General features: G+C 39.5%; 1 protein-coding gene across 1 annotated transcript in view; it reads right to left on the minus strand.

Moving 5' to 3' along the window:
* Positions 1–24572, minus strand: part of KAT6B (lysine acetyltransferase 6B) — a 184173-nt gene that overhangs the window by 23665 nt on the left and 135936 nt on the right. Inside the window, 3 exon segments of the mRNA XM_060111653.1 lie at positions 15954–16047; positions 19156–19317; positions 22525–22666. Coding sequence (XP_059967636.1) covers positions 15954–16047; positions 19156–19317; positions 22525–22666 — 398 coding nt within the window.

Consider the following 24572-nt stretch of genomic DNA (forward strand, 5'->3'; position numbering starts at 1 on the left):
AAAACTACATCTTTTAAAAACATCACTAATATAATGCCACCAATAAATAAAAAAAGTTTTCCAGTTCTAAGAGTTACAAAATCTAAGCCCTAAAACACACCATAGGGCACAACCTATTTTAAGACCACCATTTTCTTTAAAAAACAAACAACAACAAATGCAAAAATAAAACAGATACAAAAAATGACATTAAACAAATATATACAGCTTAATGGATTATTATAAGACAACCACCCTTATAACCATCACTCGGGATCAAGAAATAGAAGTTTGCCAGCTATCCTCAAAAACCTCCCACCTTGGGCCTCCCTGGTGGCGCAAGTGGTTGAGAGTCCGCCTGCCGATGCAGGGGATACGGGTTCGTGCCCCGGTCTGGGAGGATCCCATATGCCGCGGAGCGGCTGGGCCAGTGAGCCATGGCCGCTGAGCCTGTGCGTCGCGTCCGGAGCCTGTGCTCCGCAACGGGGGAGGCCACAACAGTGAGAGGCCCGCATACCGCAAAAAAAAAAAAAAAAAAAAAAAAAAAAAACCTCCCACCTGTCCCATCCCGTTCACCCCTCCTTTTTCCCTCATTAAGTGACCACAATCATGACTAATAGTAATCCCTCGTGTTTCTTTATACTTTTATCACCAAAATGTCCCCAGGCACTACAGTATAATCTTGTCCATTAAAAAAAAAAAAAAGGAATGTCTTTTAAGTCTCTGTTAATCTATGGGTTCCCCCCTCCACTCCCTTGTTCTCCTTATAATTTATCTGCTGATGAACAGGGGCCATTTGACTACAGTTTCCTAAATCTGGATTTTCCTGATTGCATACATCCAGTGCAGTTCAATTTGTTCCTTTTTCCTCTGTTTTCCTGCAAAATGGCAGCTGGATCCAGAGGCTTGATCAGACTTGAGTTCGATTCACTGGCAAAACTACAGATGATGGTATGTTCCTTGATCATGAAGCATATAAATTCTGTCCCCCTTTTTGCAATGTTTGCTGCTGCTCTTGTTCAATGTCTAGATCCATTAATTCACCGGTCAAACTGCAAAATGTGATGTTTTAATTCTATCATTTTAATTCTATCACTTCATTTCATTTATTAGCTGGAATACGTTTATAAAAAGATGCTTGCCTTCATTTACTATTTGGTTACCTAGTGCTATAGTTCATACAGGAAAGGCAGGTTAAATGCTTTATTTACCAGTTTGCAAGATAAGATACTAGTTCCCATCATCCTCTTTTGTTTTAAAATGTCATCATGAATGTGTGAGGTTATACATTTGATGAGTTTCAATTAATTGCAATTGTTATCTTTATTATTATATTTAATGTCTAGTGGGAGCCTCCTCAAGTTGAATCCTGAGTCCTTTTGACAAGAAGCTAATGTAATTTTTGCCTCCTTGCTGTCTAGTATGAAACAAAGGAAAACTCCTTTTACAGAAAGAATTCTCTACTTCATTTTATTATTTATTTATTTATTGGCTGTGTCGGGTCTTTGTTGCAGTGCGTGGGCTTCTCAATGCAGTGGCTTCTCTTGTTGTGGAGCACGGGCTCTAGGCGCATGGGCTTCAGTAGTTGTGGCTCATGGGCTCTACAGTGCAGGCTTAGTAGTTGTGGCGCACGGGCTTGGTTGCTCCGCGGCATGTGGGATCTTCCCAGACAAGGGCTCGTGCCCCCTGCATTGGCAGGCGGATTCTTAAACACTGTGCCACCAGGGAAGTCCCGCTACTTCATTTTAAATAATGGTTCAATTTGGCCCCCGAAAAGGACATATGCAAACATACTGGGTATAGTGAGGTCTACTTATATTACATTTTCCTCAAGATTTCAGCAACACTTCTTTCAATACCTTCTGCTGTATTTTTTTCAATGTGGATAAATGCATAACTGAATTACTTTTAATCCACCCAACTATTTTTAAGCAGCTTATAAACATTAATTTAAAACAATTTTGTTGAAAAAAGGAGCTCCTCCATGATGTTAATTTGAAGCAGGACTCAACATGAATAAGTATAAAACAAGGTTTTTATATTGGCAAACATGAAAATGTAGCACTAATATTAGAGCAGAAACACATTAAACACAAACCTATGGGGGAGAAAAAAAATCTGATTTCTTTCTTTCTTTCTTTCTTTCTATCTTTCTTCTTCCCTCCCTCCCTCCCTTCTTCCTTCCTTCCTTTCTTTCTTTCTTTGCTGCACCACACAGCTTGCAGGGTCTTAGTTCTCCAACCAGGGATTGAACCAGGGTCCCCAGCACTGGAATTGCAGAGGGCTAACTCCTGGACCGCTAGGGAATTCCCCAGATTTCTAACTCATATTTTCCTAACAGAATTCTAAACAAATGCAAGAAAATTGCTTTACCCCAAACAAACTGATATTAAAAAATTACTACCTTACAACCAGCTGAAATTATAAATATATTATTTAGAAATACCCTCATGAGAGGATATTATCAAACTATTACCTTAGAAAATTCTACTTCAAACATACTACTACAAGCTGGAAAATACGTTTATGGGGAATATAGTTCCCTTGAAACCAAAACCAGGTATAGCACTAATTTCCACCAATCAGAACAAAATCTTTCTTGCTCTTGGTTTAATAATGGAAAAATGCTCCCCTTGCATATATCTTAACAGGGAAAATGGAGACGAGAGTTGGAAGCATTTCCTCCTCTGCACTGATGGAGCCCCACACACATGGCATACATGGCGGGGTGAATCCTCAGTGTCTATCCACTTCCCTGTGGGCAAGAACTGGGGCATGAGACCTGATGGTCTCATCACCAAGGCCAACTCTGGCAGAGCATGTTGACTGAAGGAAAGGACGAAGGGATCAATGAGTGGAAAACAAACAAAGACAGAGAGGAGATCTGAGATCAAGCACCAATTCTGCCATAAGCTGGCTGGGTGAATCTGGCAGGTGTTGTCAGCGACACAAAGAAGAGGACTGACTACATTTGGGGATTCATTTATTCACTCACTCCCTCAACAAACCTTTTGTGGGCTGGCCTCCTACATGCGTGGCACTGTGCTTGTGGTTTGGAGTTTGGCAGTGAACACGTCCTAGCCCCCGTGACGGTGTTGCCAGGGTTCCCTTTACTCCTTTTTTTCGGCCTCGCTGCATGGCTTGTGGGATCTTAGTTCCTTGACCAGCGATTGAACCCGGGCCCTTGGCAGTGAAACCGTAGAGTCCTAACCACTGGACCGCCAGAGTATTCCCAGGGTTCCCTTTACTCTTTTTTTTTTTTTTTTTTAATTTATTTTACTTTTGGCTGCCTTGGGTCTTTGTTGCTGCGCACAGGTTTTCTCTAGTTGTGGTGAGCGGGGGCTACTCTTGGTTGTGCTGTGTGGGCTTCTCATTGCAGTGGCTTCTCTTGCTGCCAAGCATGGGCTCTAGGCATGCAGGCTTCAGTAGTTGTGGCACGTGGGCTCAGCAGTTATGGCTCGCAGGCTCTAGAGTGCAGCCTCAGTAGTTGTGGCACACGGGCTTAGTTGTGGCACACATGCTCCATGGCATGTGGGATCTTCCTGGATCGGGGCTGGAACCCATGTCCCCTGCATTGGCAGGCGGATTCTTAACCACTGCGCCACCAGGGAAGCCCCCCCTTTACTCTTGAAGGCTAGGTTTTCTCATACTAATTATTGGAGTGGAATTTGCCCAGTAGTGGGTTTCAAAATGACTTGCTGAAAATGCCGGTCAATGTTAGAAATCTAAACAGACAAAAGATTTGTTAAAAAAAAAAAAAAAAAAAAAAAAATCCACCTGCATGCCAAAACTTGAAAAATTCTCAGCTATGTAAGGCAAAATGGTAGCTGCAGACCGTATATTTCATATTTACAATGTTTTCATTGAAGCAATGAATACAAACTATTCTATAAGAGCTACTTATTTGCTCTTATTTATGACAAGCTTAGTTTAAAAAAAGATACATAAATAAATCGTTAGCTGCACTGCCTCATGCAACTCATTTCAATGTATTCAGTAAAAGTCACCCTCTGAATAAATCACTGAGAGCTCAATTTTCAACCTTGATGTTATCTTTAGCATATTAAAATATAGTGTACTTCAGCCCAATGTAATAAAGCAGTCATGACAAAGGCTTCTAGTGCAACATATTATAATGAGAAAATAAGGAAAAATAGCCATTTTCCTTATTATATTATAAACTAGGAGCCTATTAAAATATATGTCATCATTATACTTGATTACACAGGTCAAAACATGTCTTCTAAAACCCAGCAGAAGTCTGAGGATATAGCTGCTGGTTCTATCTTCTAACAAGTGTCATGGTGGAGGTGGGGAAGCAGTTATTTTCTCAGAAAAGGCCATAAAGGACTCGAGCACAATTTCAAAAGCATAACTTATTATTCTTTAATGGTTGCCTTGCCTGTGCTCACCCAGGGAGGACAGCTGCTGGGAAAGCTCTGCAGAGAGAAGCCTTCTTGACAGTTTCCAAGGACTAAAGTTGGAATTCTCCTTCCAAAATAAATGCATGAAGAAACAAATTATCTGATAGAAGTAAGGAAAAGATAAGTGTCTCTTCGACCAACTGTGTGTAAATGTGAATTCTGTCGCAGCTCTCATTTCTCTGCCCAAGGTTTATAGTAAATTAACGACAGCCTCCTTTCTGATGCAACTTATATGATCCTAAAATAGAGGCTGCCCTTGAACAAAAATACCAGACCTCAAAAGAAGGCAGGGCATACCTGACATCATTTGGAAGTAGGCAAACCACACCTGATTAATTATGTTCTAATAATATAAAATTCTTCTTCTTAAGAATCATGTGTGAGAAGAGAAATTACATTAAGAAAGCTCTTCCAGGGCTTCCCTGGTGGCGCAGTGGTTGGGAGTCCGCCTGCCGATGCAGGGGACACGGGTTCATGCCCCGATCCAGGAAGATCCCACATGCCGCGGAGCGGCTGGGCTCGTGAGCCATGGCTGCTGAGCCTGCGCGTCCGGAGCCTGTGCTCCGCAACGGGAGAGGCTGCAACAGTGAGAGGCCCGTGTACAGGGGAAAAAAAAAAAAAAAAAAAAAGAAAGCTCTTCCAGAGGTAATTCATTTAACATTTATTCAATATATAATAAGGACCTACTCAGCACCAGGCTCTTCCAGGTGGTGAGACTACAGCTGAGAACAAAGACTCTACCTCCATCATGGGTAATAAACCATGAATATGTAAGACATATGCAACTTTCTAAATGATTTTGCACTTACTCAGCCTAGAACATGTTTTTTATGGTCAGTGCCACTGAAAAAAGAGAAAATTATTAAATAAAAGTTGCATAAGTAGGTAAATACCATATGTCAAATGTACAGCTCTTTCATTCAGTTTGCTTAACTCCTCACAGGGGGTCAGAGTGTTTCAGTCACAGATCATGTACCTAAGACACACTGTCATGGTCTCTCAGAACACATCTTTGATGCTTGGCTTATGGGGCTCACAAATGGGGGAAAGTGAAAATATTTACCCTGCAGCCTACCCAACAGAGAGTTTATGCCCCTAGGGAGTGCTGCATGACTTCTACCCCACCAGGGATAAGAGAGAATTCATATGCCTGCCAGGGTAAAAGGATAAGTCTGCTCAGGGTGAGGTGACTGGCACCAGAGCTATGAAGTTAGCACCATCTCTGGCTACCTGGACTGGTTCCTGGGTCACCTGTTGGAAAGTGTAGCCCTAAGTCAACCACAATGGTGCAGAGATGCCCAGAGACCCTCACTAGAGCATTGGGTGTCTCACCAGGGCCTGTCAGGCTAGGACCCAGCTCCTGCAGGCTCACCCTGATGTTGTACTCAATTTGCCCTCCGAGAGAAGCTAGTGACTCCTGTCCAGTCTTGGTTCTTTAGAATTTACGGTAAAATGTGGTACACTGGAACCCAACCAACCAAATTACTTAATTAAAACTCCTACTTTCTGGGCTTCCCTGGTGGCACAGTGGTTGAGAGTCCGCCTGCCGATGCAGGGGACACGGGTTCGTGCCTCGGTCTGGGAAGATCCCACATGCCGCGGAGCGGCTGGGCCCATGAGCCATGGCCGCTGAGCCTGAGCGTCCAGAGCCTGTGCTGCGCAACGGGAGAGGCCACAACAGTGAGAGGCCTGCGTACCGCAAAACAAAACAAACAAAAAAACCCTCCTACTTTCTATAGGAGATAGGCCAGTCAGGATCAAAAAGTCGTTCCAAAAAAAGCAATTTTCAGGTAGGATGAAATTACTCTAAATCTTTGCTTAATAGTATTCTTACGTTTTATTTAAATTGTGTTTTGAAAAAAAGGTTTGTAAGTGGTAGCTCTTTTAAAGTAATCTACTGAAGGCTATTAAAACCGGAAGTTGCTAGCTGATAACCTGAGATACTCTGAAATGTATTCCTCTATTTAGATATATAATATAACATTCAAGCTAGTAGCTAGCGTCTAAGATACAGGGGAAGACGTTTTCTCTTTGAGAGAGTTAACATGATTTGCCTCTCAACATCACACCCTTCTAGGTAGAGACGCAGGATGTGACTTTCTAATTCTGCTTGATGGACCTAGAAGGGCAGAGAAGTAGGGAGAGCAGGAAAGCAGAGAGAAGATGCTTTCTCATCTAAGTGGTGCTTCCTCAAGAAATCAACCAAGAGTTATAAGGAGGCTAAAAGAAAGACAAGCTTAGGTCTGGATTCTCTGAAGTACCTAATGAAGAGATCTCTGTCATTAGAACCAGACCGGGGAAAGAATGAGGGCGTGGAAAATTAACCCATTAATTGTCAGTGAGAGTGAAACTAGATATTAAATTGTACCAAGAAGCAATCCTTCCATAAAAGTTTATTGTATTTCTTATTTTCCTTAAGTCCAGGTGTGTGTGTGTGGCCACACACACACACACCATTCTTAAGAAATCGGAACAAGTACAAGGACACTGCTAACCACACTTGCGATGTGACCAAGTTCATAACTTGTAGGCACAAAACTGGGTCATCTGCAGCCATCTTCTAGCAGCACACACTGATGACAGACTCAGTTTGTAAACAGTATACATTCCCCATGAAAGCCAAAGTGAAACCTCTCAACATATAAGATCATAGAAAAGAACAGCAAAGGGGATTTCCTGAAATGAGTGCCTAACTCATTCCACCGCTCCTAATTCCTCTAGAGTGAGCTCTGTGCCATTAAGTACAACCCTGACACATTGTACAGTATTTTAATATTGAATAAAGAAAGCCAAGAACTGAAGCTGCTTACAAACTTTTATGAGTAGCCTACAAATAAACAGACAGTCGTTTTTAAAATGACTGAAGGTACAGCTAACTGACGATTTATGTAATTGACAAACTTGTCATCTGTATACCAGTCTCAAGAAAACTACAGATTTATGTTTGTAGACTGTTGGACCCAACTGTCATCTACCCTTTATAGCTCCCCTAAGAGTAAGTCAAGTGTGAAACAAAGAAGAAAAAGTTAATACAAAATTTAGAATTCTTATAATTCAAGTTAGTATGTTTGATTATTTTAAATTAGCAAAGAGTATTGAATTTCATCAAATGCCTTTTCTCAGTTTGTACTAAACAACCCATCTGGTTATCACTTTTTGTTTTCTCTTTAATTTTATCCATCAGTGCTCCCCTCTCCTCTTTCCGCCAATGCTCCAGTCTCTCTAGCTTAAAAACAGAAACAACCTACAGCCCTTGACAGTCGAGCTTTTTGAATCTACTTCTTTAAATTCCACTTATACACAGTCCTCCAAAGTATACTTTTTACACCTTATCTTAACCTTCTTCTCTGGGGCACTGAACAGTGGCTGGGGAGTGACCTTAGACAAGTTTCTTAGTGTCTCTGTGACCTGCAAAGAGAGATGATAACAGTAACCAACCTCCTAGGGTCTTTGCAAGGATTAAGCGAGTTAATGTGTGTGATTCGGGTGACAGTGCCTGACACATAGTAAGTGCCCTAGAAATGTCAGCTATGATTATGAGTACCATTGTTGTTGAAATACTGACCTCTTTTGGCTTCCCTGACACCATTTTCTCTTGATCCTCTTCCTACTTCTGGACCCTTTACAATTTTCTTGATGACTTCATCCTCTATTAGCCCCCGGAATGTTGGAACTCCAAGAACGCCATCCTCAGCCCAGTTTCCCTACACTCTCCGTGGGTTGTCCTCAATCACACCTATGATTTCAACCACTATGGCATGCCCACGATTCCCTGTGGGCTCCCCCTACTGCATACCCTTACCGAACTCTGAACTCCATGGGAAGCTGCACATGGATGCCTAAAATTACAGCAAAGGCAACATGGCCAAAGCTGCACTCACTACCTTTCCAAGCTCAGTTCATTCACTTATTCAACTAGTATTTACTGAGCACCATTAGGTGCCCGGCAGAGTTCTACCTGCTGCAGAACGAACAGGAAAACACCTGCCTCATTTCCACACATCCTCATCGCCACTGCCCTACATCAGGCCTTCCCTGACTCTGGCTTCTTAAATTAATTTGCTTTTTAGTTACAACAAAAGGTATAAGGAAATTAAAATTGCCTGTAATTCTAATTCTAGAGATAATCTGGAAGTGTATTTCCTTTCTTTCTGTCTATACACTATTTACATAATCGAGAACATATTATATATACAATTTTGAAAACCACTTATGTATCATAAGTATTTTCTTATTTTATTAAAAATTCTTCAAAACATAATTCTCAATGGCTAATAATATTCCATTATAGGAATGTACCGTAATTTTCTCAGGGGAATGGTTCTCTCTTACCTTTGAATACTGAGGTTATTCTGTTTTTGCTTTTTTTTTCTATTGTCAGTAGTTTCCTCACCTTTACAATGAGGTTAAAAGCACACATCTCAACAGCTGATGTGAGGACAGAATGCGTCAGGACTCCTAGGACAGTGACTGGCACATATTAGACACTCAGTAAATGTCAGCAATGTTGCTGCCCCCAGTGATTTTCCTTTTCTGTACATTCTGTGTTCATGTCCTCTGCTCATTTTTCCATTAGGGTTTATGTTTTAACACTATCAAACCTTTACTTTTATATTTATTTAAATACTACAGATATCAAAACTTTGCCTGGTATACTTGTTGCAAACATCTTTCCCATTATGTTTACTTTTAAATATTAATACTTTTTCCTACTTAGAAGTTTTACACTTTTATACAGTGAAGTTTATGTATTTTTTGTGTGACTTCTTTCATTCTTTTAATGCTTAGGATGTCCTTGACCATCTAAAGATTAGATAAATAATTAGATATCCTTTCTTCTACTTTTTTTCTTTTTAAAAAAATTTTTTTATTTTAGTTAGTTAGTTAGTTTTAAAATTTTTTGGCTGTGAGGCATGTGGGATCACAGTTTCCTGACCAGGGATCGAAACTGCACCTCCTGCATTGGAAGCGCAGAGTCTTAACTGCTGGACCGCCAGGGAAGTCCCCTCTTCTTCTTTTTTAATGTCTTTATTTTTTATTTTTCTTAATCCCTAAGTCTTTAATCTACTTGGAGTTTCTTTTGTTGTTATCCAAACATCTAACATGTTTCCTTACATGGCCACGCTTTTGAATATGCTGTTTCCCTCAGCCTGGAATATTTTCACTTTAACTTCTCATGCCATGAGCTCTCAATATCTACTGTAGAAATGTACTGCCCAGCAACTGATGGCTTGTCACACCTGGCAAGAGCTATGTCTTCTTCATTTTTGTTGCTGGTATATTGCAGAGTGTAGACTAAGGTGCCCCAATCAACAAATGTTAAATGAAGAGGTAAGAAATGAATGTTCTCATCCTTCTCCATTATCCAGTTTAGAATCTGATAAATGCATTTACACAAACACACAAGTAAGTGCTGATGCCAGCCTCTTTCACCATGACCTGGCACAATGTCCTGCAACCTACTGCTGAATCAGCTGCTTTCCCTGGGTCTCTCCCAGGTCAGTCAAGGAGCATAGGTTTTGTATCCTGCTCCCCAGGCAGGGTTTGGGCTCTGCAGACTTGAGTAAAAGCTCGTTATCTGCTGGGCAGTGGCCCAGCCAAGCAGAGTCCTAAAAAACTGAAAGTATATATAACAGACTCTCACCACTCTGTAAGAATGTATCAGTCAAAATCTGCCCAAGCTACTTACTATAGCACTTTTAAAACTGTGACATATTGGAAACAACCTATATGTCTATACCTAGGAGACTAGGTGAATAAAGTACATACATCCACACATTGGAGAACTATGCAGCTGTAGAAGAAAATAAGAAGATCTCTATGCAGTAGTATGGAGTGATTTCCAGGATATATTCTTAAGCGGAAAAAAGCAAAACATAAAAGACTATCTATAGTATGCTACCCTTTGTGTAAGAAAGGAGGAGAAATTAGAAGACACACAACTATTTTCTCATTTGTACCAAAAGAAACACAGGAAGGATAAACTAGATACTAATAAGATTGGCGACCTGCAGGAAAGGGTCAGGAATGGGACTGGGGGAGGGAGTGGAGGAGGGGAGTGACACTTGTCTGAGTATACCTTCTAATATAGTTTCAACTTTGAAAATCATGTTAATGTTTTATAGCCTTAAAAAAAAAAAAAAAAACAAGGATAGAGAAAAACTAAAGTGGATAACAAACAGAAACAAATAAGCCTAACTGTATTTCAAATGAATAATATAACCTCCCCGAAGGGGGAAAAATTAAAAAGAACTAACCTAACTAACATTTGGAAACAGTACTTTAACTAAAAGTACACTCAGGGTAAAGTCAAAAAGAGCTACATACAAAAACTGACCTCTGGTTAGGAGGTTTGTTTTCCACAGTGGTATGAGCTAGCAATTCTAAAACTACTTAATGTGTATTCTAGGACTGAGCACATAAATAAATATATCGTGGGTAATGGAAGTCAGGTTTCTCACTATCGGAGAAGAGAGTTACAAACGCAGAAATATGGAAGGATAGACGAAAACCTTGCAGTGGTGTTGATCTGGAATGCAAAGGAAGTGGCTGAAGGATCAGACATGTCAGAAGGACACAGGAGCCAGCTTGAAGCAGTTCCCACTGAATAAATCTGGGGCAATTTGAACACCAAAATAATGGCAGCAACAGGTTATAATCCAAAGAATAAAATAAAAATCCATGAGTACTCCATAATTATATAAAGACTAATGAAATAAATGAAGTAATTATTTAACTAAAAAATTAATAAAGGAAGCTCTTCCCTACAGCAAATGTCAACAAATAAGTAGAATATACAATGGGATTTTAAAAATCACCATTTGGTAGTTACCAAAGTAATAACTATTTTAGCTAAGAATCATAAATAAATGCTAAAAGTAGTAGGTGAAAATTGGGTGAGAAACAGGATATTTACACAATCCCAAAGTATCTTCTTACCAGATATTTACTGATTACAAAGGGAAAAATGTTATTTTACAATGAAGAAACCTGAAAGGCACCACCTTAAGCAGTGATGGGACAGATAACTGATCCTGTAATCCTGATAAGAGGCACTGAGGAGGACCCAGAAGCACTTCTGTGGTGTTCCTGCCAAAAAAATTGAGAACTTGAATATGACCATGAGAAAACATCAGACAAGCCCAAATTGAGGGACACTGTACAAAATAAATGGCCTGTACACTTCAAAAATGTCAAGGTAACAACAAAACAAAACAAAAAAATGACTAAGGTATTATTCCAGATTACTCAAGAGACATAACTCAACATGAGATCTTGGACTGGGGAAAAAACATTTCCCCCCCCCTGGAAAAGGGCATTAGTTGAAAACTGGCAAAATTTGAAGTTTGAACAAGGTAGAGAGATTAGATAATAGTGCTGAATCAACATTAACTTCTTGGTTTTGATAATTTGTGGTTACATGTGAGAGCATCTTTGTTTTTAAAAAAACACTCTGAAATAGTAAGGGTAAAGGTGCTACAGGTCTGCAATTTACTCTCAAATGATTCCGAAAAAGAAATACATCTCAATATGATAGAGGGGGATGGGGAGGGAGTGGGAGGGAAATAAAAGCAAAAAGCAGATGTGATTAAATGTCAATATCTGGGGAACTGGGGTAGAGAGTATATGGGAATTCTTGGTGCCATTTTTATAACTTTTCTCTACGTCTGAAATTATTTCAAAATTAAAGGAAAAATAGTAAGCTGGATAAGGCATTGCTGGGCAGCTCTGGCAGCGCATGGCCTGGCAGGGAACACGCGGCTGCCCCAGGATCCAGCAACACCCTGGGAGGAAAAGCAGCTACTTGCCTTGTCCTGGGCAGCTCGGAAGCAGGAATCATAAAAGTTTTGTGGGACGGGGGCTTCTCTGAAGTTGTTTTTTTTTTTTTTTTTTTTTTTTTTTTTTGCGGTACGCGGGCCTCTCACTGCCGTGGCCTCTCCCATCGCGGAGCACAGGCTCCGGACGCGCAGGCCCAGCGGCCATGGCTCACGGGCCCAGCCGCTCCGCGGCATGTGGGATCCTCCCGGACCGGGGCACGAACCCGTGTCCCCTGCATCAGCAGGAGGACTCTCAACCACTGAGCCACCAGGGAAGCCCTTCTCTGAAGTTTTGAGATGCCTGGTGGGGATGGAGAATGGTGTGTGTGTGTGTGTGTGTGTGTGTGTGTGTGTGTGTGTGTGTGTGTGTGTGTGTGTGTGTGTGTGTGTGTGTGTGTGTGTGTGTGTGTGTGTGTGTGTGTGTGTGTGTGTGTGTGTGTGTGTGTGTGTGTGTGTGTGTGTGTGTGTGTGTGTGTGTGTGTGTGTGTGTGTGTGTGTGTGTTTAGAAAGAGATGGGGAGGACTTTAAAATTTTCTAACTGAGGGAGAGAGGGAATCTCAGAAACCAGGAGAGAAAAAGAGATGGGAGTATCAGCTTCAACCCACGACAAGTCACTCCTTCCTCTAGCCACTTAAGTTTTGGGCAGAGTTACAAAACCCCCGAGTTGGTTTATGAGCAGATTGGGAGTTGGTGCCCTTTAGTCACTCCGGCAAAGCTCTGCAGATGACCTCCTGGGCAGCCCTGCTCAGACACATCCCAGACAAGCTGTCCTAGGAAGAGACAGACAACAACATTATTCCAAGGACAGCATTTGGTCCTGGGATGACCATTCCACCTCTTGACTGTCCTGGAGAACAGTGTTCAAAGCTTTGGATTCACAGTTCTTTATATACACACAACACATCATTTTTCACTCATGTCTGTGATCCAGTGTGCCAATGGGCAGCTGGGCAGAGAACAGCTTTCCTTCTGTCGGTATCTTGTTTTGGCTTCCTAAACCAGCAGTGATTATAGACAAAATAAAGATTTCCTGCCTTACAACTTTCTTTGAATTACTGAAAATACCTCACCGACCAAAAGACCCTCAGGCTCATGTACAAACAGAAATAAAATAAATCTAACCGCTAAAAGTTTCCTTTAAAAAACAGAGCAGATTTTAGAAAACCTGTAACCCCAGTTATCTGTTTTTCCCTGAGTTCTGAAATGTAAGGTTGACAAGGATTATGCGAGGTCATGGGGTTTATCTCCTACTTCTGCAAAAGACTGGATCTAATCATCATAGAAAGATATTTATCTGCTATTATTTTAAGTAACTCCAAAGAAGGAGATGCTATCAATTTTTTCAGCAGCCTACTCTATCTTCTTTAAAACCTGTGTAGCCAAGGAATTATTTTTTCGCTTTAAATTGAATTTCTGTTGGGTTTACACCAGTCCGCATTTTCTCTGAGTGCTATAAAATTCTTCCCCTGGTCTTCTCTTCTCTGAAGGAATAGCACCAATTCCCTTTCAACTTTATTCAAATCACTCATCATACTCCTTAACCCTCCCCAGTGCAGGGTGATACCAAGGGTATATGAAAGAGAAAATCTAAAATGACACCTGCAGCACTGCATTGTCTGGATGCACCCTAATGGATGGCATTTATCATGATGGCCCTGAGCCATCCAGACAGGTTCCCCTGTGTTCCCTAGTTCATGTTTTAAAAAAACAGAGTAGACTCTAATACAGTTTTCAAATAAAATGGTTAACATAAAGATTTAGCATTTGAAGGGAATGTCTTTGTTCCTGGGTTGTTATTTTATGCATTAAGGCCTCAGTACCAGATCACACTGTACAAGTAAGAGGCTACTGTATTTAGAGACTTGCATTTTTACCTGGTAAGTACCAGTCCCTTTTAAATTTTAGGTGGAAAATTATCGTGGGCAGTGACCATATCACTTGGGAGATTCAATACAACTTAACAAAAATACATCTAATGCAGATTATTGAGTGCACTGTCCACCTGAATACAAAAAAGGTATCCAAGGAGTTTACAGTAAGTTGGAAGTATGATACTTAGATCAAATAATTACCACAAAAGAATGAATTGAGTCTAAGTGCTATACTGCAGAGACATGGAGCAAAGAAGAGAACGGGATGAAACTCCAGGAGGTGGGATCAAAAAGAAGAGGCTCCTGAGCTAGCTCTTTAACAATGGGTAGGATTTTGAACAGACAGAGGCTGGAGAAGGAAGAAGTGGTCATTTCAGGAAGGGACTGCACAAAGAATGGAAGTATGGGAACCTGCTCAGAATATTTGAGCAAATGGAGATTAATATATGAAATAATAAATGAAAAAGCCTAAAACATAGGCTGGAACTAGCTGTTGGAAGATCTTGAATATTGAGCTAAGAAGTTTGCCTTACTCTGTAAGCATGCAGATACTATCCAAAGTTTAAGGCTCGAATGGCTGCTATGCATACCAGAAATTATAGTATTTAGGAACAACTTGTGAACAGTGGCCCCCAAAAACTCCAAAACAACACAACTGGATTTGCCCTTAGAACTCATTACAACTAGGACTGTGAAGTAAAAATGGTAAACTTCTGCTAAGATGGCCCTCCATGCGATAACTCGATCAAGAAAGAAGAGTAAGACTAGGGTAACAAATTAAATAACTAGAAATGTCATCTGAAAATGTAAAAATAATCAATAAAGATACTTCAAAAAAGAAGTCAATAAATTATACAAATCCGTCCAAAGCTGCTATACGGTTATATTTTACACCCAAACTTTAACATTTCAACATCTAATAATATAGATTTAGACTCAACATGTTACTTCATGGTTTTCCTTGAGGACATTTACATTTTGCTTTTGCATCTGATGTACCTTATGAAAATTACATGATCTGCTAGATTCTCCTTCTTTCAGTTTAAAATCTGGTAATGAAGAAGCACACAGTTCCTAGCGACAGATTTTTACAAGTGATTATTATCATGGGATACCCCGCCTTCGTGTTATCTGGATACTTTGAATCCATTCTCCAAATGCAGCCTTAATACTACATTAACACATCCAGTATAATATAAACAGGGAGAAAAAAACTACCAATTTTTTAAAAACATTATCCTATGCGTACTTTAAAATAGTATTCCGATTTTCACTGAGGAGACTCAGAAGATACAAATGTGTATAAAAAAATATTTCTTGGGCAACCTCTAGATACGAACACTGTAATAATTTCTGTAATAGAAAAGGGAAATTAACAAAACAAGATATTTACTTCTACCAGACCGCCTAGAAGGATAGGCTACCTCAAGAATTGTTTTTCTGAAGATAAAGATCCCTTTCCTGCTCTGTACTGCACAAGATTATAGGAAAGATTTTAGAAAGCTGAAAATCCTTTTAAATAACACTTCCTTTGGCTTTAATCACAAATAATTGCCTCTTTTGGTGCTAATGAGCATGAGCCCCACAGAATGGAATGTAATTCTGCCGGTTCGTTCAGGGTAATGGCTTTGTGAGCTGGTGACAGTGCCCAGAGATGGAGTCTCAATGTCCTAGAGTACAGTAGTGAGCAGCAGTACATTTTTCACTTGAGGAAGATTTTCTAACCTATGTGAATATAAGTAGAAAACCCGTTATCTATTGATAAAAACAACAAAGTAGGTTAAATAAAGTTTTATGCGCTACTCTCCTTTAACAGCCATCAGCTCCCTGGATCATGAAAGTAAATAAAGTACTTCACTTACTGAAATCAATGAGAAACCGTCCAAATCCTTGCCTTTGGTGCTGGGGCATGATCATTATGCAGGAGACGTTATACTTCTGCTGGCAAAGCTTTTCCTGAGGGAAGGAGAGACAGATCAAGTATGTCAGAGCACTGCTGAAGTGGGCAATTCCCTGCACCTGCCATCGTCCTTGTACCACGGTCCACTAAGGTGAGCCAATGTGTTAGGTCAGGATCAAGCAGAATAATCCTACCGTCTTAATCAATCAAACTATCAGCTAACAACAAACTACCCACTCCAGGCATGCCTCTCAATTACATCTTTATTCTTGAATGTCAGTACCATGAAATATGAATAAAGAATCCAAGGAAATGTGAGTCAAATGAAACAGAACACAGACAGTATGGAAGAAATGTTTTCTGTGCTCAAACAACCCGGGAGATGGGGAGGAAAAAAAACAAACCAACCATCCAGAGAGTCACCCAGCGGGGTCAGTTAGGAATACTTTGAGAAAGGCCCCAGTGAAACTAAAATACTGTATGTGTGGGTAGACTTACACAAATACATTTCTCCTATGAGTAAACAGTCAAAGTAAAAAGCTGGAGAAATAATTAATCTGCATTTCAAAGTAGGACAACAAGACAAAAAAGACAACAGCAACAAGAAATCCCCAAGCCTCCAAACCAAAGTGGAGGCCAAAATATTACCAACAGTCTGAAACCAGGAGGAAGACTGGAAAGAATATGGTGGGAAATGGTTCTTATAGTTCAGGAAAAATTTGCAATTTTCATGGGATGTGGCATCTGAGCAGCAATATTTTCTTCAGGGTACACAGAAGCCGCCAAAACCTACACAGAGGAGATCTGGGAAAGGCTTTTGAGGCTGTGAATGCTCTGGCCAAATATAAACCACAAATTAGATTGACCACAAATGGTACTAACCACACCGAAGAATTACTTAGGAACACCCAGATCTTTAATGAACCTATTTGAAAGATCACAGGAAATGGTTGTAGAAAAAACTCTACAGGGCAGAATTAAAGATTCCTTTGTGAAAAAGATGTGCTCTTGACTTTTGCACATTTGTAGCTGTCTGTGGAGTCTCCAAGAAATGAGGAGGAAGAAATGATGTGTGTCAATTTTCCTAAGAAACTGGATTGTCCATCACTGGCTGTGCACATCTGTGGCAAAGATTCAAATAATTAGTCTACTTTGCAAAGTCAGACAAATGGGTCACAAATCTAAAAAGAGATGTACTCCGGGTTTAAGGATTCATCCTTGATGCCAGTCTTTTCTTTGTCCCAAACTATTCTTACCTGTATAAGATTTTTGGAAATCCCACCCAAAAGTTGTCCCCCACCCCAGCCCCTGCCTGCTGCCCTTTAACACATTACTACAGCTAAATTCTAATCTATGGATAAAATAACTCCTCCTCCTTTCCCTCCTGTTTTGAGTCATCTATTATGTGCTTGGAAAGTCACATGCATGTAATGGTTTACCCTGAACTTTTCTAGGTCATCTTGGCCATTCTCTGGCTATAACATCTAGAATTTGGTTTAAGTATAACCCCAAAGGGCCATAGTCCTTCACATTCCAATTGACATGTTAGAATATGGTTTAATTTGCGTCTAGTCTTTTAACATGGTTGTTTTTTAGATTAATTTTTGTTTTACTGCACTGCCAAAGAATATAATAGTATTCTGGGTATAGTAAGAAATGATAGTAGTTGCTGCCATACTATAAAAGAAACTGTGACAAAATGTAAAAACTTTAGCTTGTTCTAGGTAAAATGTTGGGCTCCCTGGGAGGAAGAGAGGCAGAGATTCAAACCCCAAGAGTTACCAAGAACTGAGACCCAGAGGCCAACTTGAGACAAGGCAGGACAAGGGCAGCAGGCACCACTGAGCATCCGTTTTTAAACTCAGATACGTTTAAAGAAACATCATTTTGGCACAGGGAGGACAGTTATGACCACTAGTCTTTTCAACTCTTTGGAGAAAAAGATGTTTACACATCTATACAGAACGTAAAATGTTTTATAAGTTATATAAATAGATTTCCTAGTTATTGTTTCACCCTGTGTTAATTCTCTATCACCTTTCGAATCCATAACCTATAAAGTTAACTTTCTTCTTTTTCGCTTTAGAGCTTTGCCAAATATGTGGATTAAGACGTTGAGGCGGTTTTCCACGAGTGCTGTCACTTATTCCTATTTTTGTTTATGGTCTCTGGATTGATTCTTAAATTTAGAAAAACTTCTGTATGCAAAGGACCTTCGTACATATTCTATCTTTTGATCTTCCATGAAAATGACACTTCCATTAGGCATTCCATTTACATTATGCAACAGTAGAGTCAGTGAAATTCACTTATCACCTAACATGCACACACACATCATAAAAAAAATAAGATACAGGGTTTGGATCATTTACCTTCTGCCTGGAAGTCTTATAATTACCATCCTGGCATATTAAACTATTTCCTAAGTACCTAAGAAAAGTTAAGGTCATTACCTGGTAAATATCTCCAAACTCAGATTTCCTTTATTGCATATGAGTTATTGTTTCTCAGAAGCCTTTGAACAGAAGAATGTGAGAGAATTGCTCTGAACCAGTGAAAAAGGCAAACTACATCCACTCACTATGTCAAGGGCTCCCCTATGTTAACAGCTGGAGATAACTTAGGCTTTCTAAAGGTGAGGCTGCTTTAGATCTTAAAACAATAGCACAGAGAATAAGAGACAAAAGAGTAAAACCAGCCATTATATTAGCTTAACTGTCCAAATGCCAACGTTCTAACTCACTGAGATACTGATGACCACAGAGGGAATGCAACGAAGAGAAATGAGAATTATCTTTTAAATGCTACGTTACATTGAAACCTTCATGTTGACACCACTTAGGGGGAAAAGGGAAATAAGCTTAACATTTAGAAAATGAAAGATGCTAGGTGGTCTGCAAGGCAGCAATTATAACGTTACGTGAATGCTGACGGTCGAGACAGCAAACAGTGCTGAAGTCATTTACACACTTCCTAGGCACGATGCTTATTGGTTTTTTGTTGTTGTTGTTGTTTTTAATGAGCTCTGAACAAGAATCTGAGCTTTTCAGAAACATGTGTCACTTATTCAAATTAGAGTCATAAAAAAGCCCTGTTTGAAGAATTGGGCTCTACCAAAAACATTTTGAAAAAGAAAATGAAGGTCATACTGGCTCTTGTTTTACCTTAGAGAAGTATCCAACCAGATGACAGCCCTTTTCATCATTTTTTGTAAGGACATAAAAAAGGAATGGCTCGACATCATAATACAACGTTTTGTGGTCCAGGAAGAGCTTGGCTAACAAGCAAAGGTTTTGGCAATAAATTTTGCTCATATTCCCATCAACCTAGCAAAGAGAAACAGACAACATTATTTAACATAAAAATACCACTCAAAATAAAATTGTTTCTTTTATACGGTATTTTGGAAAGTATATAATTTTATTTCCAAATCCCAAACTGAGCGATTAAAACACTCCATTAACCAAGTATAAAGTTTACCAGAAAATAGCTGTCATTTGGCAAATCAGAATTCCACCTTTTCTCTTAAATTGGGGTAAATTTTAGGTAGCTTAAATTTCTCTTTACACTACCTGAAGAAAGGCCACACTGCTAACAAAGAAGTAATTTTTATTTGCAATTTATTACGAGTAAAAAATGATTAGGCAGGTCCTCTCTGTTTGAACCAAGTAAACTGGAATTGAAATGTAAAACGATCAAAATACTGCTCGAGGAAGTTAAACTTTATGTTGCTTTCAAAAGGGCTTCACATAAAAATAAAATAAATAAACTGTATTATCCTGATTCCTTAGAAGTGTGGATTAACAAAAGAGGCTTCCATTTTGGTTTTATTCCAAGCATCATTTTAAATATAATTGGAAAAGATAAAATTTCTGTGTTGGGAATACTTACAGAGAAAGTGAGATGAATTTCAACCTACAATAAGTATCATGATTACAGTCTACTTCTCTTCAAAATAAAAGAATCAGGCTGTGATACTCACGGTTACAGACAGGAGGCTAGGCACAAATGTCAATTTCTTTGATCAAATGTAGTTACTTGTTGAAAACAGAAAGCACAGCAGATTCGAGAAGAATTTCCCTAACACTTTTCTTAGGGGAAATGGATGTTTGCTAACCAGAGCTCTTTAACAATGAACTTGACCGTTCTCAAGTCTCCTGTGGACCATACAGGTTCTCATATTGCAAATTATTTTTAGACTTCATATAACTATTTCCCTTGGATGAGACCTAGGTCCCACACATGGCAACATAATCAAATATGGGCAAGGGGCACAGAGGATACAATTCTCTCTTTAATTAAAGGAAGTTTTTATGTATTTGGGAGGATGGTCCTTTTGGAAATGGTAGCATATTACAAAAAGACAGAGATGTATGTATCCCTGAACCAGAAAAACAGAGATGACAATGCTGAAGCAAAATTCTTCTCAGTTGTGAAAGGTCTAAAATGGCATGCTTTCAAGAGGGACAAAGAAAAGATAGGAAAGTAGTAATCTGTGATTATTATTCATTTATTTTATAAGTTACTTAGGACACTGCTAAGAGAAAATTTCCTACATGCTGTACTCTTAGTATTAACTCAGATTCTAGAATAGGGAACTTGGCACTTATCCAATCCAACCCCTTCAATAATTTTTATGCATAAATTTTACAGATCTGCTTCTGATTTTTCCCCTTTCATCTCTGTATAGTCCCAAAGCACCTACCCTGAAATAGACCATTCTTATCAGGCTAACAAGACTGAGTCTCTCTTACCCCTGAGAAGACTCTCTCTGGATTTATGAGAGTTTCACCCCCTCAGGCAGAGTTATGCTCATTTATTTAACAATTACTTAAAGCCAACAATGTGTTTCGCCCTTTGAGAAACAATGATTTTCATTTTCCTTTGGTTAGAAGAAAGCTTCCAAGGCATCAAGGAAGGTGCCAAAAGTTAAGTGGAACTTGTGACATTCATTAATTAAGGTTCAACTGAGAGCAGCTCCGTTGTCTCAACCTGTTGGGGCTGGCCAAGTAGCATCCCAATACTAACAAGAGGAGGACAGCGACTTGCATTAGGCTTTCTCGTTAGCCCAGTGGTCCTCACTGGGGGTGACTTTTGTCCCCCAAGGGACATTGGCTACGTCTGGAGATGTTTTTCGTTGTTCTGACTGGAGGAGGTGTGGTGCTCCTGGCATCTAGTGGGCAGAGGCCAGGGATGCTGCTAAACGTCCTACAATGCACGGGATGCCCCCTACACTAAAGAATCATCCAGCCTGAAATGTGAACAGTCCCCTGGTTGAGAAACCCGGTGCCTCCCGTTTAGTAAGAACTAACATATTATCAAATCTTCCTAGCAACAATACCCTTCTTCCTTCAAGCTTGCCGAAAGAGCCTGATATAACCAGGAAGAGGAGCTTTAAAAAATCATAAGATACAGTTGGAGTTACATGCGCTCTCTGATGAGTCTTGGGAAAAAAGTAATGGGCCCAAAACTGTCTGAGAGAGGAAGCCTGGTCCATGAGAGAAACCTATGTATGACCCTCCCCTATGTTAAATTTAATGCAAGGCATTACAGACAAGAATTAAAGAGAAATGTGGGGCAGAATAATAAATTTCCAATCTGAACAACTCAGAAAAAGAGAATCCTAAAGTAAAATTGTATTTCAGAGAAAGAAGATATCATATCTGCTGTGAACGGAAGGCTTGTTCTGAGCATCCAGGAATGAAAGCAATGTACCAAGATGGCTAACAGATAAGAAAATAAGTCAGGGCAATGGAAGTGCTCAACCAGAGTGAGAGAATTAAGAAGGCCTGTGACTAGGCAATAACAGGGAAAAAAGGCATGGCCTCCTCAAGGTACAACTGACTCAGCTAAGCTGGATCCCTGAAACTGACAATAGAACGTGATGAAACAATGAAATGATATAGCGGCAAAGACCTTCTGCTACTAAATCAATTCTGAAAACACAAAATGTCTTCAAGAACACACAATGACAGACACATGGCCACAAGGGGTTCCTGTGAAGAGCAGAGTTCTCCAGGGGTGGCCATCTACCCAGATGGGGGTCGGGGGAGTCCCAACATCTGCTGGGGTCTCACCAAAAGGATTATCTACCCTGCCAAGAAATGGATGGAAACACAGGTGGTTGTGTATTGAGGAGATATGTACAGCTGCTCAATTCCCTGGAAGAGTGAGCACCTGCCAGACATTGGCTGGAGCTGCTGAACAAAGCTAATTTTTCCTGCCAAAGAAAGTAGAATTTACAAAGAGCTGAGGAGACCATAAATTCACTGGCAAATATATCTGGTGCAGACAGGGATTTGGGAGAAGACAAAAAAGTTAATGTGATGGAGTAGGAATTCATCATCAATCTCAATGGTTGCTTAATATGGTTAGAAAAACATTCCAAAACATGGAGATATTTGAAAAAGCAGTCTGAATTTCAGTGCCAAAACTGAATATACTTTGTACCTTCTACAAACAAATCAGTACATAGTCAACAGTTAGAAACACTAGGTTTCAAATGCTGAGTTTTTTTATTTACACATGCTTACCTCAAATACTGAAAGGTCTTTCCTTCGGTAAATTTCATTTGCTGGAGGATGAAACCATCCACATTTCCTTGAGTGTCTTAACAAAATATTTTTACTTTTCATATATTTAAGACAGAATTCACACAGGTAAAGCTTTGGTAATCTGTTGAAATTTTAAAATCAAAGAATATAATCAGATTGACTATACTCCTGGGGAAAAACATTAAATATTGTCTATTTTCTCTAAGCCATAAAAAGGCTGTATAATAGTATTTGAAAGAAGTAGTTTCAACAAAAGAAAAAGAAAAGAGAAAGCCAGTAGTAGAGTGTACAAACCTTATATTATTTTTCAATCTAATAATATTTGCTGCCTTTACTTTGCGAACAAATAATTTGTTTCCTTAGAAATGTCCTATAGAAAGAAAGGTTTTCAGACTTGGAACTATGACTCTAAAAACAATGGCATCCTGTCATCCATGCATATTTTTTATTTTTATTTTTATTTTTTTATTTTTTATTTTTTTTTTTTTGCGGTATGCGGGCCTCTCACTGTTGTGGCCTCCCCCGTTGCGGAGCACAGGCTCCGGACGCGCAGGCTCAGCGGCCATGGCTCACGGGCCCAGCCGCTCCGCGGCACATGGGATCCTCCCAGACCGGGGCACGAACCCGCATCCCCTGCATCGGCAGGCGGACTCTCAACCACTTGCGCCACCAGGGAGGCCCCATGCATATTTTTTAAATTTCAGACTTAATGCCATAATTTCAACAGTACGTGTAATCAGTGGTGTAACTATAACAATCTTTTACTCAGAGAGAAGTGAATTCATTATTTTTAAAATGATCTGTGTACTTATAAGGTAGAGAAGTCCCAGAATTTAGTTGTTTCCATATCTTATGGATGAGGTAACTTTAAAGTTATCATCAGTTGTACATGGTCTAAAGGAGTAAATATAGTCAAGTCAAAAGACCTTATTTGTTCCTACCAATTCTACCGACTCTTTGAATAACATTAGACAAACAGCTTTCTCTCCTCTGCTGACTTTTTCTCCACCTTAAAAATTATACCATTTTTTACTTGTGCCCTATCATGCTTGAGTGGACATTGCTAATATTTACAAGAGAATGTTTAAAAGCACTTTCAACATCTTTGGGGTATAAAAATGGGGAGAAGTGTTTTGCGAAGAATTAGATACAGACTCATCACAGTAATTTCAAATCTTGGATTCATATGCAAAATTATTCAAAGCTCTTAGAACACATGACTTATGATTACAAGTCAAAGCTCATAGGTGTTTTTCAAAAGTTGTTAAGGAACATACAGCTAAGTGATATGAGCTGGGAAGAGAAACCAAGACTCCTGACTCTTAGTTTGTCACTTAACTTCTAGAACACCCTCCCCGTTTTCTCTGATGATTGGGCAGACACCCACGAGAAAGAGAAAAGGACGATATCTATTCTAGAAGAAAAGCAAATTTTTGATTGCCAGAAACTTTGCAGGCTAAAGCATTTGAGAAGATACTAATAAACTGTGCCCTGACATACCTGAAGGAAAAAAACTTTTCACAAGATACCCATTTTTAGATATATTAGTTCAAGACAATTTCACAGCTAATCTTAGTTCAAGACAAAAGAAAATTCTAGTACCATTATTTTCTCTTCGTTTTTAACAAGTTAGTCACAAATGGCTCTAAAAGTCAAGATTTGGGGAAGGGTCTCTTAAGGCTACCCACGCCCATCTACTTTCTCCCATTTTTCCTTCTTTTGCTATAATTTCTCTAAAAAAACTCGACAATAAAATGCCAGAAATCAGAGATAAAAGTAACAGGCCTAATTAGGAAAACAAAAAAGGCAACTGAGAAGAAACTACCAAATGTTTTACAATGGCTAATTTTTTTTCTTGATTTGGTTTCTTACACAAACAATACTTCCCCAATTAACCAAAGAGAGAAAAAAACGATCTAAAAGTTAAAAGGCAAAATTTACAACACCTGTGTAACTAAGGCATATAAGGCATTTACATACAACAGTGAATACTATAAGAAGGTACTGGCAAAAGTAATAGTTTTGCA

This window comes from Mesoplodon densirostris, chromosome 1, assembly GCF_025265405.1.
Source record: "Mesoplodon densirostris isolate mMesDen1 chromosome 1, mMesDen1 primary haplotype, whole genome shotgun sequence".
NCBI classification, from domain to species: domain Eukaryota; kingdom Metazoa; phylum Chordata; class Mammalia; order Artiodactyla; family Ziphiidae; genus Mesoplodon; species Mesoplodon densirostris.